Source organism: Nannobrachium achirus (genome assembly GCF_963921795.1).
Source record: "Nannobrachium achirus genome assembly, chromosome: 13".
Taxonomy (NCBI): Eukaryota; Metazoa; Chordata; class Actinopteri; order Myctophiformes; family Myctophidae; genus Nannobrachium; species Nannobrachium achirus.
The window spans coordinates 58,798,473-58,812,745 of record NC_137833.1 but is presented as its reverse complement, the minus strand read 5'-3'; the positions used below and the strand labels follow the sequence as shown (position 1 = coordinate 58,812,745).

Below are 14,273 nucleotides of genomic sequence, written 5' to 3'. Positions count from 1 at the left end.
ATCGATGATGATAGTTAAATACAATATTGTAATTGCGATGCATGTGACTTTTTTTATGGTCTGACCAAAAGCAGCCTACATGAGATATAGTCAGCCCTTGGGTGTTTTAATATTTTCTAACAAACAAACGTCATTCAAATACTACTAATCACATGATTTAGGAGAAATGAAATCCAGAGACCACGCCTCCTTCTCAGTCTCATTAGAAGCTCTAAGTGTGTTCAGAGTTTCATTTGAACCTCAGTGTTTCAAACAGCAACGTGGGTCCTGCTGGTTCTGGTAAAGGAGCGCTTGTTTTTGGTGATTTGAACCTCAGTGTTCATCACCATGCATCTGATCACTCTCATCCTTGGGCTCATGCTGTTGTCAACAGGTACGTTATTTGGGGTTTAATGAGATTTTATTTTTTCTTTATTTGTTTAGAATTTATTCCAACCACATTTTGTCTGCCATCTCTTCAAACAAAGAACAGCTTTCCTTCAAAGGAGAAATTGTCCTTTCTTAAGGCTACATTATTTCTCTAATTAAAATATCTATCTTTAATCTTGCAGAACCACAGTTGCTCCGCTTTCAAAAAGAAACAGTCACTGCTGTTCAACTCAACAGCCTTGAGAGCAATGTTGTTTTTGACAGCACATTTTGATTTAGTTTTAGTCATAGTCTTTTGAATAAAATGTCATTTAATTTTAGTCATAATTTAGTCACCTGAAAAGCTTTAGTTTTAGTCTAATTTTAGTTGACTAAATATTGTACATTTTTAGGAGACTAAATCTACAGTTTTCTTTTTTCTTTTTTGTTAACTAAAATGTATTTTGGCAGGCCTTGATGAGATCGTAATGACTACACTTGGTTGCGTGCTGAAAATAGCCTATCTACAAGCTCACAACGCGCCGTGCGCTGCGACGCGTTGTGAGCTTGTAGATCTCCTATTTTCAGCACGCAACACCTGAGAGCAACCAAACATAAAATGACTCTCTTCTCCACTAGTCTAGTTCTTATTTTGTTGACGAAATTGTCAATATATTTCGTCTTAGTTTTAGTCATCACAGCTTAGTTTTTATTTCGTTTTTATTTCGTTTTCGTCAGTGAGAAAAATGCAGTCGACAAACATTTTTCATCATAGTTTTAGTCGACAAAATCAACACTGCTTCAGAGAGTCCTTCCAAAAGGCAAAAAAAATGTGAAATTTATAAGGAAATGCACACATTTCTGGGACATTGTGAGTGTGAAGCCTGGGCTATAGGACAGGGGTCTTCAACGTCTTCAGGCCAAGGACCCCTTAGTAGAGAAAGAGATGAAGCAGGGACCCCCACAACCTGTTCATAGATTCCATATAGTTTCATCATTTGACAGCACAATCATCAGTGTATTATGGATTCATGTCAATTTGTGTTTTCAGATATTTAACCATTAGAACCGTCGATACTTAATAAACTTGACCTTTCACTCTGTCTGCTCTTTTCCCCCTCTACACCAAACCTCTTTGCCAAAAATAGCCGATCTACAAGATCTACAACGCCTCACAGCGCGAGGCGTTGTGAGCTTGTAGATAGGCTATTTCGGGCTAAAGTTCTCATAATATGGACGCTAGGGTTCAAGTGGTTAATATAAAAAAGAAGAAAATAAAAAGTTTCTATCACACAAAGATTTGGAGGACCCCCTGTAGTAACTCTGAGGACCCCCTATTGAAGACCCCTGCTATAGGACAATATGCATGTCAACCCCAAAAGCATCAAGTTGCTGCTGTTCAGTTGACAGGCTTTTTTAACATGACAACTCCATAATGTTTCTTTAATGTTTATTTAACAAACAACATGCTATTAGTACAATGTTGCAGAGCTAAATGTAGGCAGTGGCGTAAGGCAGTGGTTCTCAACATGTGGGTCTGGACCCCAAATAATTTTGGGGGGTCCCCAGATGATTAGCTTAAAGGAGCTATAGTCAACCTTTTCTTGAAAAACGGACGTTAAAATAAAAATGTTTCAAAAATATATTTAAAAAAAAAAGATTAAGCTTCATATATGTGTTTGGGTTAGGGTTGGGGTTAGGGTTTTGGCCGTTGTCAGGCTGACTTTGTTTACGTCCCTCTTCTATTATTTTATATTGATTGATATGATAAGGGATGTAAACTAAGTCAGGCTGGCAACGGCCAAAATGATTATTTTATCATTATTTTATGCCTTTTGTGGTCATTTTTGAATAGAAACACATATATGAAGCTTAATCTATTAAAAAATATATTTTCGAAAAGTTATTTTTATTTTAGTGTTCGTTTTTCAAGAAAAAAAAATACTAATAGCTCCTTTAACGCGCAGTAACATTGTTTTCTCGCAGGAAACAAACCAACATAACGTTTTAGTGTATAGAGGGTATCTGCACTTTTTTAAAGTGACAATTTAATGACTTTTTAATATCTCAGAAATGACAAATGAAACATTGGACAAATGGTTAAATATTGTGAGGCAGAATTTGGGAAAATAGCCATGTAGATCTGCTATTTTCACAATAGAACCGTGTTATTCAAAATGTAATGCCTCAACTCTCAGCGCTCGTCAGGGTGGGGGGATCCCCAGTTAAAATATGATTATTTTGGGTGTCGCGGCCTGAAAAGGTTAAGAACCACTGATGTAAGGGAGGGGTAGCAAATACCCTGCATGCTGTTGTTGGCCTTCATGTAATGTTGTGTGGTTAACATGGACTGCAGTGCTTTGAGAGAGAATGTGGCAGCTGACAGTGTGTGGTGCAGTGAGGGAGGGCTTGCAATGAGTATGTCCGCATGATGACCAGCTATAATAATAATAATAATAGGCTAATTGCAAAGCACTAATCATAGTAATTCTGATAATGCCTAATAAACAATGTTGTGGTCTATCGACTATCGATACATGCGCGCATTACGCACATGACGCCATCTGGATGTTTGAGAGTCACAGACACTTTCCTTTGGAGGTGTGCACTGGAGGAAAGTTTGTATCTGGGTCATTCCTAGTATTCTGTGCCATTTCAGCCTAGAAACCTTTTCCAAAAACTTTTTTAACAGGATTTATTTATTTGTATGTATTTAAATTTATGAAAGAGGACATGTTATGTTGTCAGAAAATTATATCTGTCCAGCTTAATTAACTACTTCCCAAAAATGTTGATGACCAAATGCATCAGACATGAATGGGATAAATGTCCATAACAGGGGGGACATGTTATGCTAATGGACATTACTCCTCATGTAATGAAGAATTATGGTAGCACTTTGGGAACACTGAGTAAGATTATTCATATATTTATCAAACATATTATTTTCAGAATTGTGAATTATATCAATTTCCTCTATAGTTAAGTGTAACAGGTGGACATGTTATGCTTTACCACAACAGTAATGCAACCTAAAACATTGATAAAAAGGAAAATTAAACCATGATACTTCATATGTTTGATGGTTTCCTATCAAAAATATATGCTACTTTCTGAAGTCATGTGGCTGGAGGAATATTCAGGGGACATTTACTGGTAGATTGCAGCATAACACAAGGTAAACTGAGGGACACACATTAATTCCAAGATTTGTAACGTTAAAAAAACAGAAATCACAGTTAATAACATTTGGTGAGAAACATTAGAATACACTACTGCTATAATACACTACTATATAATCATAATGATATTACTTTACTGAAGCAGAGTATCGCCGTGATTATTCTTAATTTAATTCACCCTGAGTACCTTTTTTTTCTTGGTGGAGAACCTTTAAAAGTCACTTAATACCCTTTAGGAATTTGTATTTTTGCATATTTTACAAGATATGCTGTATTATGTCATGGGGACACAAATGGCACAGAATACTAGGAACGACCCATCTCAGTTTGGACTTTTGGAGCAAACAGGTATAGCGTGCTGTAGTGATAGACTATTATACCATATGGGCTCATAGGCTATATATTATTTAGAGATCTCAGGCTGGTTGTCGCTGCCCTCTTGTGGTTGAAAGTGTCAACAACTCAGTGTGGAAATGAAGTGACAGCTGCTTTAATTTCTACTCTATTTCATTGATTGATTGATTGATTCATTGATTCATTCATTCATTGAAGACTTTATTAGAGGTTTGCATAGGAAAAGTACAGGATAGTACAGTTCACTACAAGGTCAACTTCAAGGATAAACATATATATATATATATATATATATATATATATATATATATATATATATATATATATATATATATATTAGCCTCGTGAACAAGCCTCTCCCGGAAATCTACATTTCATTTGGAGGAGGCTGTATAGTGTATCTTGTACACACACCTGGGACACTATATACTAGTCACATTAAACAGAAAGGTATCTTTGATGTGTGAGGACCAACTGCTCAGTAGTTTGTTGAAGCCACACAGACAGAATGTCAACCTTCTGAGCATCACCAAACTACTGAGTACTGTTGTTAGGCCTACTGTAGATATTATCACAGATCTCTATCTACATTGTATACAGTAATAGATCTAATTTCATCTGAATCATGCACCCATGCCTATTGCCTACTACCTTGAAGGCAGGGGGTCCCCAGCTAAATTCCGCGATTTGAAAATAGCCAATCTAAGCTCACTTATAGATCTATTTAAAATGGAAATCATCGTTAACATATGAATCTTGAAATTCAAATGTGAATAATAATGTCAAAATCTTGGTCCTTGCCACAAAATATTTTCAGATCCGCGGCCAAATACAAATTTGGGGGTCCTTGATGTGAAACTGTTTGAGAACCACTGCACTACACCACATGTCTACTTTAGTTTGATATTTCTATTTAAAGGACAACTTTGTTTTTTTACAACAAGGGTTCATATTTTACATTGTAATTAGAGAAAAGAAAAAGTGAGTGTTAAAACGCTTTCATGTGCTTCGTTCTATTGTTTTATCGCGTTTACCGTGCTAAAATGTGGGGCATGCGTACGCATGGGGGCATGCGTACAAGTGGCTAAATATGTATTTTTAGACACAATAAGCCAGAAGTTTCTTTATTGCTATTTACAGTAACACTTCTAGCCCCCATAAGTCACATCCAACCATGAAAGGTTGCGTTGTATCTTGGGAATGGGCTTATTCTGTGTAAAATTACATATTTAGCCACTTGTACACATGCCCCCAACCACTGAAATAAGAATCTCTAAAACAATACAAAGAAGTAAATTTAATAATTTTAACAATCATCTTTTATATTCTTTAATTACAATCTAAAATATGAACCCTTGTTGTAAAAAACTAAAGTTGTCCTTTAAAGGGAATTTTGCTCAGCCACGTTTAGGAAAATACACAACAGTTACTGCTAGTCCTGAACACAATGAGACGTTTTACAACTTTGAGTCTTCCAACTGTAACAGGAATTCATGACAGGCATCTGAACATGTTGTTAATAATCATATGTTGTTAATAATCATATGTTGTTAATAATCATATGTTGTTAATAATCAAATGTTGGTAATAATCATATGTTGGTAATAATCATTATGTTGGTAAGAAACAAATGATAAACACATAAGTCTTATTTCCACACTAACTCTTTCCAACTCTATTCCTCAGTGAGGATAAATCAAACAGTGATGAACAGTTAAACTAACACACGGCTGCTAAAACACATGCATGATGGAAATGTGTTTAATGTTTACATTTGTTTAATTAGTTAAATTAATACACATGCATGATGGAAATGTGTTTAATGTTTACATTAGTTTTCTAACCTGACTGTCTTCTACCTGTTGTCTCAGGTTCTGCTCTGAGATGTTACGAGTGCGACCCGGGAGATACAGGAGAATGCACTGATGAAATAAAGACCTGTCCCAACAGTTATGATAAATGTCTCTCAGCAACAATGAGACTCTATCCCGGTATGTAACAGTAACAGAGGTATCACCCCCCCCCCCCCCCCCCCCATTCTAGAATCATTCTAGAATACTGTATTTACAGTATTCTAGAATGATTAAGATAATTGGCAGAGATATAATATCTTGATTTTTTTAGATCCAGTTAACTACGTGGATGTTAGTTTGAAGACATGTGTGCCAGTTGAAGAGTGTGGCACTGGCTCAATGCGTCATAAAACAGGAATTCTATTCGTCCAGTGTTGTAGAACTGACCTCTGCAACATGATCACACGTAAGTAACTACATTATAACCATCTGTTGTGTTTTAATCTATGTTTGATAAACTCTATAACACTGTACATATGAATGATAAACTCTATAACACTGTACATATGAATGATAAACTCTATAATACTGTACATATGAATGATAAACTCTATAACACTGTACATATGAATGATAAACTCTATAACACTGTACATATGAATGATAAATTCTATAACACTATACCACTGTACATATGAATGATAAACAGTGTTATGAATGATAAACTCTATAACACTGTACATATGAGGATCTACATGTGAAGACTACAGTACCTCCAAGGTGTTCTTACATGGATGTAATAACTTTAAGCTGTGCCAGCCCAGACAACTATACAATAAACTTAAACATCATCAAAATGGCATTTTATACATTTAACCCTTACAGCTCCTGTCGACGCCACTCCCAATGGTTTGAAGTGCTACACTTGTGAAGGTGACGACTGCTCCCACATTGTTCCATGTACTGCTGATCAGGATCACTGCACCTCAGATACAGGTAATAAGATGATGAATTTATATGATGCTTCTCCTGTTCACCAAATAGTTCACATTCGTCAGTTCAGAAGAATGGTCAATGATTGTTCTAGACATAGAGGCGCATTATTGCGACCGTCAAGTCCCAAGTTACTATGAAAAGCTCCAACGGCTGTCAGTCAGTCACGTCAAGTCACACTTTTCCCCTACTCATATCTCTGCCACCGTTGCCCCTATCCATGCCAAACTTTGCACACACACACTCCTTGGCTAGCGAACCACAACCTCCTCATTTCTCATATGGCCCTCTTCTAGCGCCATCATCAGACCGATTTTTGCAAAACACATTTTTTGCCCTAAAATCACAAAGCGGTACACAGTATCTCTAAAGTCATGTCATCAACATGGATCTGTCACATTTCCCATAGTCCCTCCTGATTGGCTACGATTGCCTTAAAGTTTGTGTATGCGACGTGATGGTTGCTTATCTCCCGATTAGGGAGTCTTACTGGTAAAGTAGGGACAGTATTGTACGTCAAGGTACGTGTGTGTGTGTGTGTGTGTGTGTGTGTGTGTGTGTGTGTGTGTGTGTGTGTGTGTGTGTGTGTGTGTGTGCGTGTGTGTGTGTGTGACTTTAATATGTCAAACATTAATATAGGAGTAGTATAAGATGTTTCTTTTTTCATTTTGTTTTGTCACAGAGACAGACAGTGAAGGAAAGGTGGAGAAACTGGAGATCACTCCAGGCTGTGCTTCAAAGAGCGTTTGTGATCAAGGGGTTGAAGGGGTTGTCTGCTGTAAAGGTCACCTGTGCAACGATGCTGATTTTAGGGCTAAAAGTTCTGGAACAGGTATGTATTTTATTCATGTTTTTTACCTTTTGGGATTCAATGGGTTTTACATATTCTATTTTATTATATATATTATATGATCAATGATCATCCCATTTTTCATATTCCATCCTGATTGGCAAATTCCTAACATTGCTGTCCAACAATAACCTACCTGACCTAGTGGAGACCTGTGCTCATTGCGATCGAAGGTCGCAGTATACCATGAGAAATGTCGTAGCTTGTCCGTCTTGCAGTACAGAAAGTGATGTCACGTGTGTGTCTTTCCGTACAGGAAGTGATGTCACGTGACATCACCTCATCAAAGATCAAACCCTGAATTTCATACTGTCACTGTGACAGAGATTTCTGATGTCATCAATCCCAGGCTGAAAACGTTAATATTAAGTCCATATGTATGTATATGGATATATATTAATAAAGGATAAAACAAATACAATCCATATACAGTATGGGCATTCCCAGATGATGCCCTGTTAGGGTACCCCCTTATGCCCATATATGGAGATCCCCAGGCATCAAACCCCCCAGTAACTTGCCAAGGCCCTGCTTGGCTTTATGCCCATATATGGAGATTCCTATATTATCAATATTGAGGACATTATTAAGGATATTATGTTATCAATATTAAGGACATGAATGTCCATATTTGGTAATGCCCATATATGGGCATGTTTTGACATAATATTTTTGACCATAATGCAGGGGTCTCCACATATGAGTAACTGGTCCCATATACATCACTGGCCAGATGGCCAAGGATTGGCGCGGGCGAGGTCGCATGCCACCCTGAGGTGTCCTACTAGTTTATTCTAGTTTTCTATTGTAACCTTTACGTGTTTGTTTCAGGATATGCTCTGGAATGTTACGTGTGCGAACCTGGAGATAATGGAACATGCATCAATGAAAGAAAGACCTGCTCTAACCGTTCTGATAAATGTGGGGCATCAACAACCAGAGTCTATTCCGGTATGTAACATTTTATTTTTGTGATGTAAAACTCTGTTATAGATTACAATATCCTTCTAGTATGATTTAGATATTATTTGGTAGAGATATAATATCTTGCTTCTTTTTTAGGTCCAGTTAACTACGTGGATGTTACTGAGAAGAAATGCGTGCCAGTTTATGAGTGTGTTACTGGCTCAGCACGTGATAAAGATGGAATTCATTTCTTCCAGTGCTGTAGCACTGACCTCTGCAACACGATCGAATGTAAGTAACTACATTATAAGCATCTATTGTTGTTATTTTTAGCTTTGTAGGAGAACAGTGTAACAAAAGCCAAAACATCCTTTTCCAATTTAGAAAGCGAGGGCAATGTGGGGAAACCCCTAAACAAAGCACCCAAAGGAGTATGCTCTACTCTTTGCCCTACGATCCCCGATATAGAATGGAAGATCTCCGTCCAATAGTTATGTATGGAGGGCAGAGACAGAACATATCATATGAATGAGGTCTGCTGGAGATTGTTTACATCTATCACATTCAGGAGATGAGATACTTTATCATACATTCTAGACAATCAAACCTTAGTGTAGTAGATACTGTGTAATACTTACATTTAATAAGAGCATTTCTCACACAAATAGTGGACCCATGTACTGGCCCTAAATCCTCCTCCCAACAGGCTTTTATAGAGCTTAACTATTCGGGGCATAGACAACAAATCTCATCACAAATAAGTTGCATTTTACCCTTAAAAGTGATGGATCAAAGAAAGTGTCTATAGGACAGAGTCATCGAGTAAATTGGGAAATGTAGGAAATGTTCTGATAACAAATTTAAGCTTCAGATCTGTAAATATCTGAAAAAAATCTGTCTCGGAATTGAATATTCATCTGAAGTTCCTGGAAGGATGCAAAAACATATTCAGAGTATATGTCTTTAAAAGTACAATCTGTTGTGTGTTTTAATCAATGTTTGATAAACAATATAACCACATGACTGTACATATACAGTATGAATGATAAATACACAGTGTTGTTGGGCAATATTACTCAGTAGAATAATATGTTACTTACTGTATTACATATTACTCCTAAAAAGTAATAATATTACATTACTTATTACTTGGAATCAAGAGTAATATTTTACATATTACTTTTGCCCCCCGACCAGCAAAAAATAAAATAAAATAAGAGATGTACAACACAATCTGTTTAGCCAACACTGTACATATGAATGATAAACTCTATAACACTGTACATAATTATGAATGATAAACTCTATAACACTACATATGAATGATAAACTCTATAACACTGTACACAGGAATGATAAAATACATTTATGAAGACCTGCTGTCCAAGGTGTTACTTGAATGTTATAACTTCTTAAATATGTTGTTTCATTGTACATTACGGTTAAATATTGAAAACATCATCAATATGACATTTTATGCATTTAACCCTTCCAGCTCCTGTCGACGCCACTCCCAACGGTTTGAAGTGCTACACTTGTGAAGGTGACGACTGCTCCCACATTGTTCCATGTACCGCTGATCAGGTTCACTGCTTCTCAGGAACAGGTAATAAAGATTATCCATTTACAGTAATTCACATTCCTCAGTTCAGAAGAATGATCAGTGATTTTTTTCTGTGTGTGTGTGTGTGTGTGTGTGTGTGTGTGTGTGTGTGTGTGCGTGTGCGTGTGCGTGTGCGTGTGTGTGTGTGTCAGTTTTCTATATCGCTGTTTCTCAAACCTTCTTTAATAGTGGAGTATTAAGATGTATATTTTTCGTTTTGTTTCGTCACAGGGGAGGACAGTGAAGGAAACGTGGAGACCCATGTGGGCTGCGTCTCAAAGAGCCTTTGTGATTATGTAGAGGGTGTCTGCTGTGAAGGTGACCTGTGCAACGATGCTGATTTTAGGGCTAAAAGTTCTGGAACCACTGCTGTTACCCCAATAATCAGTGCTATCCTAGCATCACTGCTAATGGTCCTATAATCACCGTTGTTAACCCTACAAGCAGTGCTTAATTTGTGGGGGAACAAGGGGGAACATTCCCTCACCTCTTTGATTGAATCCGGGACCTTCTCTGGCAATCAAAATAGTGCAGTTATATATCCGTCTGTCATTCAATGTTATATGAGATACTTCAATGGTTTCCTATGGAAATAAGCTTAGTCTTTTCTAGGATCTCCTTTTAGTAGACCTTGTACCAGTGAACTGTACCGTCATGAAACTCTACCTTTTCCTATGCAAACTTCTAATAAAGTCTTCAATCAATCAAAAAAAGGAGTTTGCTCATTTATGTTCTCATCCTTCCAAATAGAGACCTTTTTGGCTGCAGCATTTTTCATTACTTTATATTTTCATGTTTTTGTTAAAGGTGTATTCAGTGATAATGAAAGTGGCCGGGGGTCATCTTGTCACAGCGTGGAAATGTTTAGTTAATTCATTTCCACTATGATTTACAGTATTTGATACAGTATGTCTTCATCGTCGGAGTAGTCAGGAGTATGAAACAGAGACCCACTGTCGTGTTATTTATGTATCTTATTATTGAGCTATAGAGACCCACTCTGATGTTATTTAGAGGACGAACACCAGCAATGCTGGTTTTGCTCCACACTGTGTTTTATCAAGTTCAGAGTCAACACAGCCATCTACCCGGGGATTTTAGAGCACTTTGTGCTTCCGTAGGTTGACAAGCTTTATGGAGATGATGATTTCCATTAGCCAGAAGCACCTGCCCATAGAACCAAAACTACTAATAACTGGTGTACTGACCATGGTGTATTACTGGGCTTTAACTGACCAGCATGGCCTGACCTGAACACCAGCATCTGTGTTGTGTTGTCAAAAGTATTCCAGCACTAATAACGAGTGCATAAATTAACATAACCTTTTAGAAGTTTGACTTTTAGGTGTTACAAATCCTTCTTTTGAGTAATAGTCTAATATTTTGAGATATGGATTTTTGATTTTCATGAGCTGTATGCCATAAAAATCTAAATTAAAACACAAAAAGGTTTTGAATATTTCAATGCATGCACAACTAATCTAAAATATATGAAGGTTTAAAAAAATGAACCTTTACACAATATATATATATATATATATATATATATATATATATATATATATATATATATATATATTTTCCAATTGATCTGTATAGCAACATAAGTGTTTTGTAACACATATGGCAGAGAGAAGCTGTTAAGAAAAATGCTCTCAACTTACAGTCTGACTCACTGTCTGTTTAGACGATACTATTGATTAAGGAAACAGAGGGAATAACAGAAAAGGGGCACGATTCGTGCTTGGAAACAGGAGAGCAGAGTGTCTACTGTTGTTTTGTTGTGTTGCCTGTTTGTTTTGTAACTATGTTTCCTTTTTCTTCTGCATCATGTGTTGTGTTACAATGTTATATGTGTACTTTTATGTAATACGCTTAACATTATGTTGCTGCCTTTTCTTATTTGATATGTCTTATAGCTGTGAAATTATACCTTGGTAGAGAGAGAGAGAGAGAGAGAGAGAGAGAGAGAGAGAGAGAGAGAGAGAGAGAGAGAGAGAGAGAGAGAGATTTTATATTGAAGCACTAAGCCACAAGAGGCGAGTGGTTACCTGGTATTTTACACCGGCTGAGAGGCGTAGGGAGACACAAGGCGCAGCTCTCTCAGCTATAGCAGCTATATATACCGTATATATATTTATATATATATATATATATATATATATATATAGTGGATTAGTTCATTGGTTTTCAAAGTGAGGTCTGGGGACCACCAGGTGTCCTTGTGGGGGTTCCAGGGGTCCTCCTCCTCTACAAGCTCAGCACGTCACTGTGAGCATATACATGTGCTATTAAAAAAAAAAAAGAAAAAAATGTATCCGCCTTTGAGTTAAATCCCCCAGATTCCCCCTCCTCTCTCTCTCTCTACCCCCCTCTGCAGGCCTCCAGTGTTACTGTGAGCGCTGCAGCTCTAACTCCAGCTGCACCACGGACAGCGTGTGCTTTGTGGTGGTGCGCCACAAGTCCAGCGGCCGACTGATCACGGAGCGCAGCATGTGCGTGCACGAGAACGAGCTGATCCCCCGCGACCGGCCCTTTATCTGCGCCGTGCCCACCAGGGACGAGACCGGCATCTACCCCTTTTGCTGCAACACAGACTACTGCAACAAGAAAAAAAATCGGCCTGAAGGTGGCGCTATATGGGACAGATCCATGTTGAAGACATGAATGTAGACATACCGTGTACCAATTTGCGTGATTTTAGGGCAGAAATTGTAGGAGCTGCGTCCGTAAATGTGTTTTGTAAGAACCGGCCTCATGGTGGCGCTAGAAGAGGGGCATGTGAGAAAAGAGGAGATCCATGTTGATGAGATGTGTGTAGACATCTCTTTGTCTGTGGCAGAGCAACGCGGGGGTCCCTGGGGGTCCCTGGAGCTGCGGGGGTCCCTGGAAGGGTGGAGGTCCCTGGAAGGGTGGAGGTCCCTGGAAGGGTGGAGGTTGTGGATTGGCAGACAAGGATTGTGTGTGGAAAATTTCACATGGATGGGGCAACGATGTCATTTCATAGTTTTGTAGCTTTTTGGCGGGGGGTCCCTGGGGGTCCCTGGAGCTGCGGGGGTCCCTGGAAGGGTTTGGATTGGCAGACAAGGAGTGTGTGTGAAAAATTTCACATGGATAGGGGCAACGATGGCGGAGATATGAGTAGGGCAAAAGTGTGACGTGACATGACAGACAGACTGACGGACTGACGGACAGACAGGAAGTGGAGGTTTTGATAGTAACTGCGACCGTCTAACTGATGTTGATGACCATGACAGTAACGAATAATAATTACTGTATGACAAAGAAAGGGTAAAAAATATATAATTGACTATTCTAAATTTAGATAATAATGATAATTGTGTAACAAATGTATTTGTTGTTGTTGTCATTTACTGTAGATCATTATGTGTGTGTCTACTTCACATTGTAACTTGTAACATTGTGTTGTGTTTTGTTGTGTTGTGTTGTCATTCAGATCACAGTGAATGTGTCTACTTCCAAGTGGCTGTAATGTGCGTCCTGCTCGTGGTGTGTGTTGGATTCTACATTTACTACAAGATGAAGACCCGCCCTCCTCCAAAACAAGACCCGCTTTGCTGCAACATGGTTGTCATGGAAACTCAATAACTATTATTTCAAAGGTGGAAAAGTCCTATTTTTGGGTCATTTTTGTGGAAAGGTTAAAGCAGTAGTTCACCCAAAAATGACATATTTCAATTCCACACCCCATGAAGCCTTGAACTGATGGAGGTGTTGGTGTTTTTGTCTTCATTCCTGAGACGATCATTTGACTAAGCATTCTACAGAGCATTCAGTCATCAAATTAATGACAAAATAAAAATAATCTCCATCAATGCAAGGGTTCATGGTGTTTGTAATTGATAGAAAATCCCTCATTTTGGGTGTGAACTCCTCCCTTAAAGCACTACAGTATATAACGATAGTAATCATTGCTATAGAGTGTTTGTTCAGTAACAGTGTTAAATAGCTCTATATTGTGATAGTAATCATTGCTATAGAGTGTTTGTTCAGTAACATCGATTAATTTTTTATTTATTTATTTGAACAGAAACTATTTTTTCTGTATACTTAAGAGCTGAATAGACAGAGAGACCACTGTTACTGAACAAACACTCTATAGCAGCTCTCTATAGGCGACCTCATCTTTGATGCCAAACAAAATCCCTCATAATACGGGGTCGTTCTAGAATAAAGTTTGAGAACCCCGGCCCTATAGCAATGACACATATTTAAAAAAGAAA

At 37.9% G+C, this 14,273-nt stretch overlaps 1 protein-coding gene across 1 annotated transcript; it reads left to right on the top strand.

The window, feature by feature from the left end:
* Nucleotides 1–260: 260 nt before the first annotated feature.
* Nucleotides 261–13,638, top strand: LOC308297474 (uncharacterized protein; the record flags this gene model as incomplete). The annotated part of the gene is made up of 11 exons (XM_080740879.1): nt 261–373; nt 5,756–5,875; nt 6,009–6,143; nt 6,563–6,673; nt 7,353–7,502; nt 8,352–8,471; nt 8,583–8,717; nt 9,922–10,032; nt 10,261–10,383; nt 12,410–12,658; nt 13,487–13,638. Exons 1-11 carry the CDS (start codon nt 328–330, stop codon nt 13,636–13,638), a joined length of 1,452 nt encoding a protein of 483 aa, XP_080597005.1. The 5' UTR covers nt 261–327.
* Between the last annotated feature and the right edge of the window lie 635 nt (nt 13,639–14,273).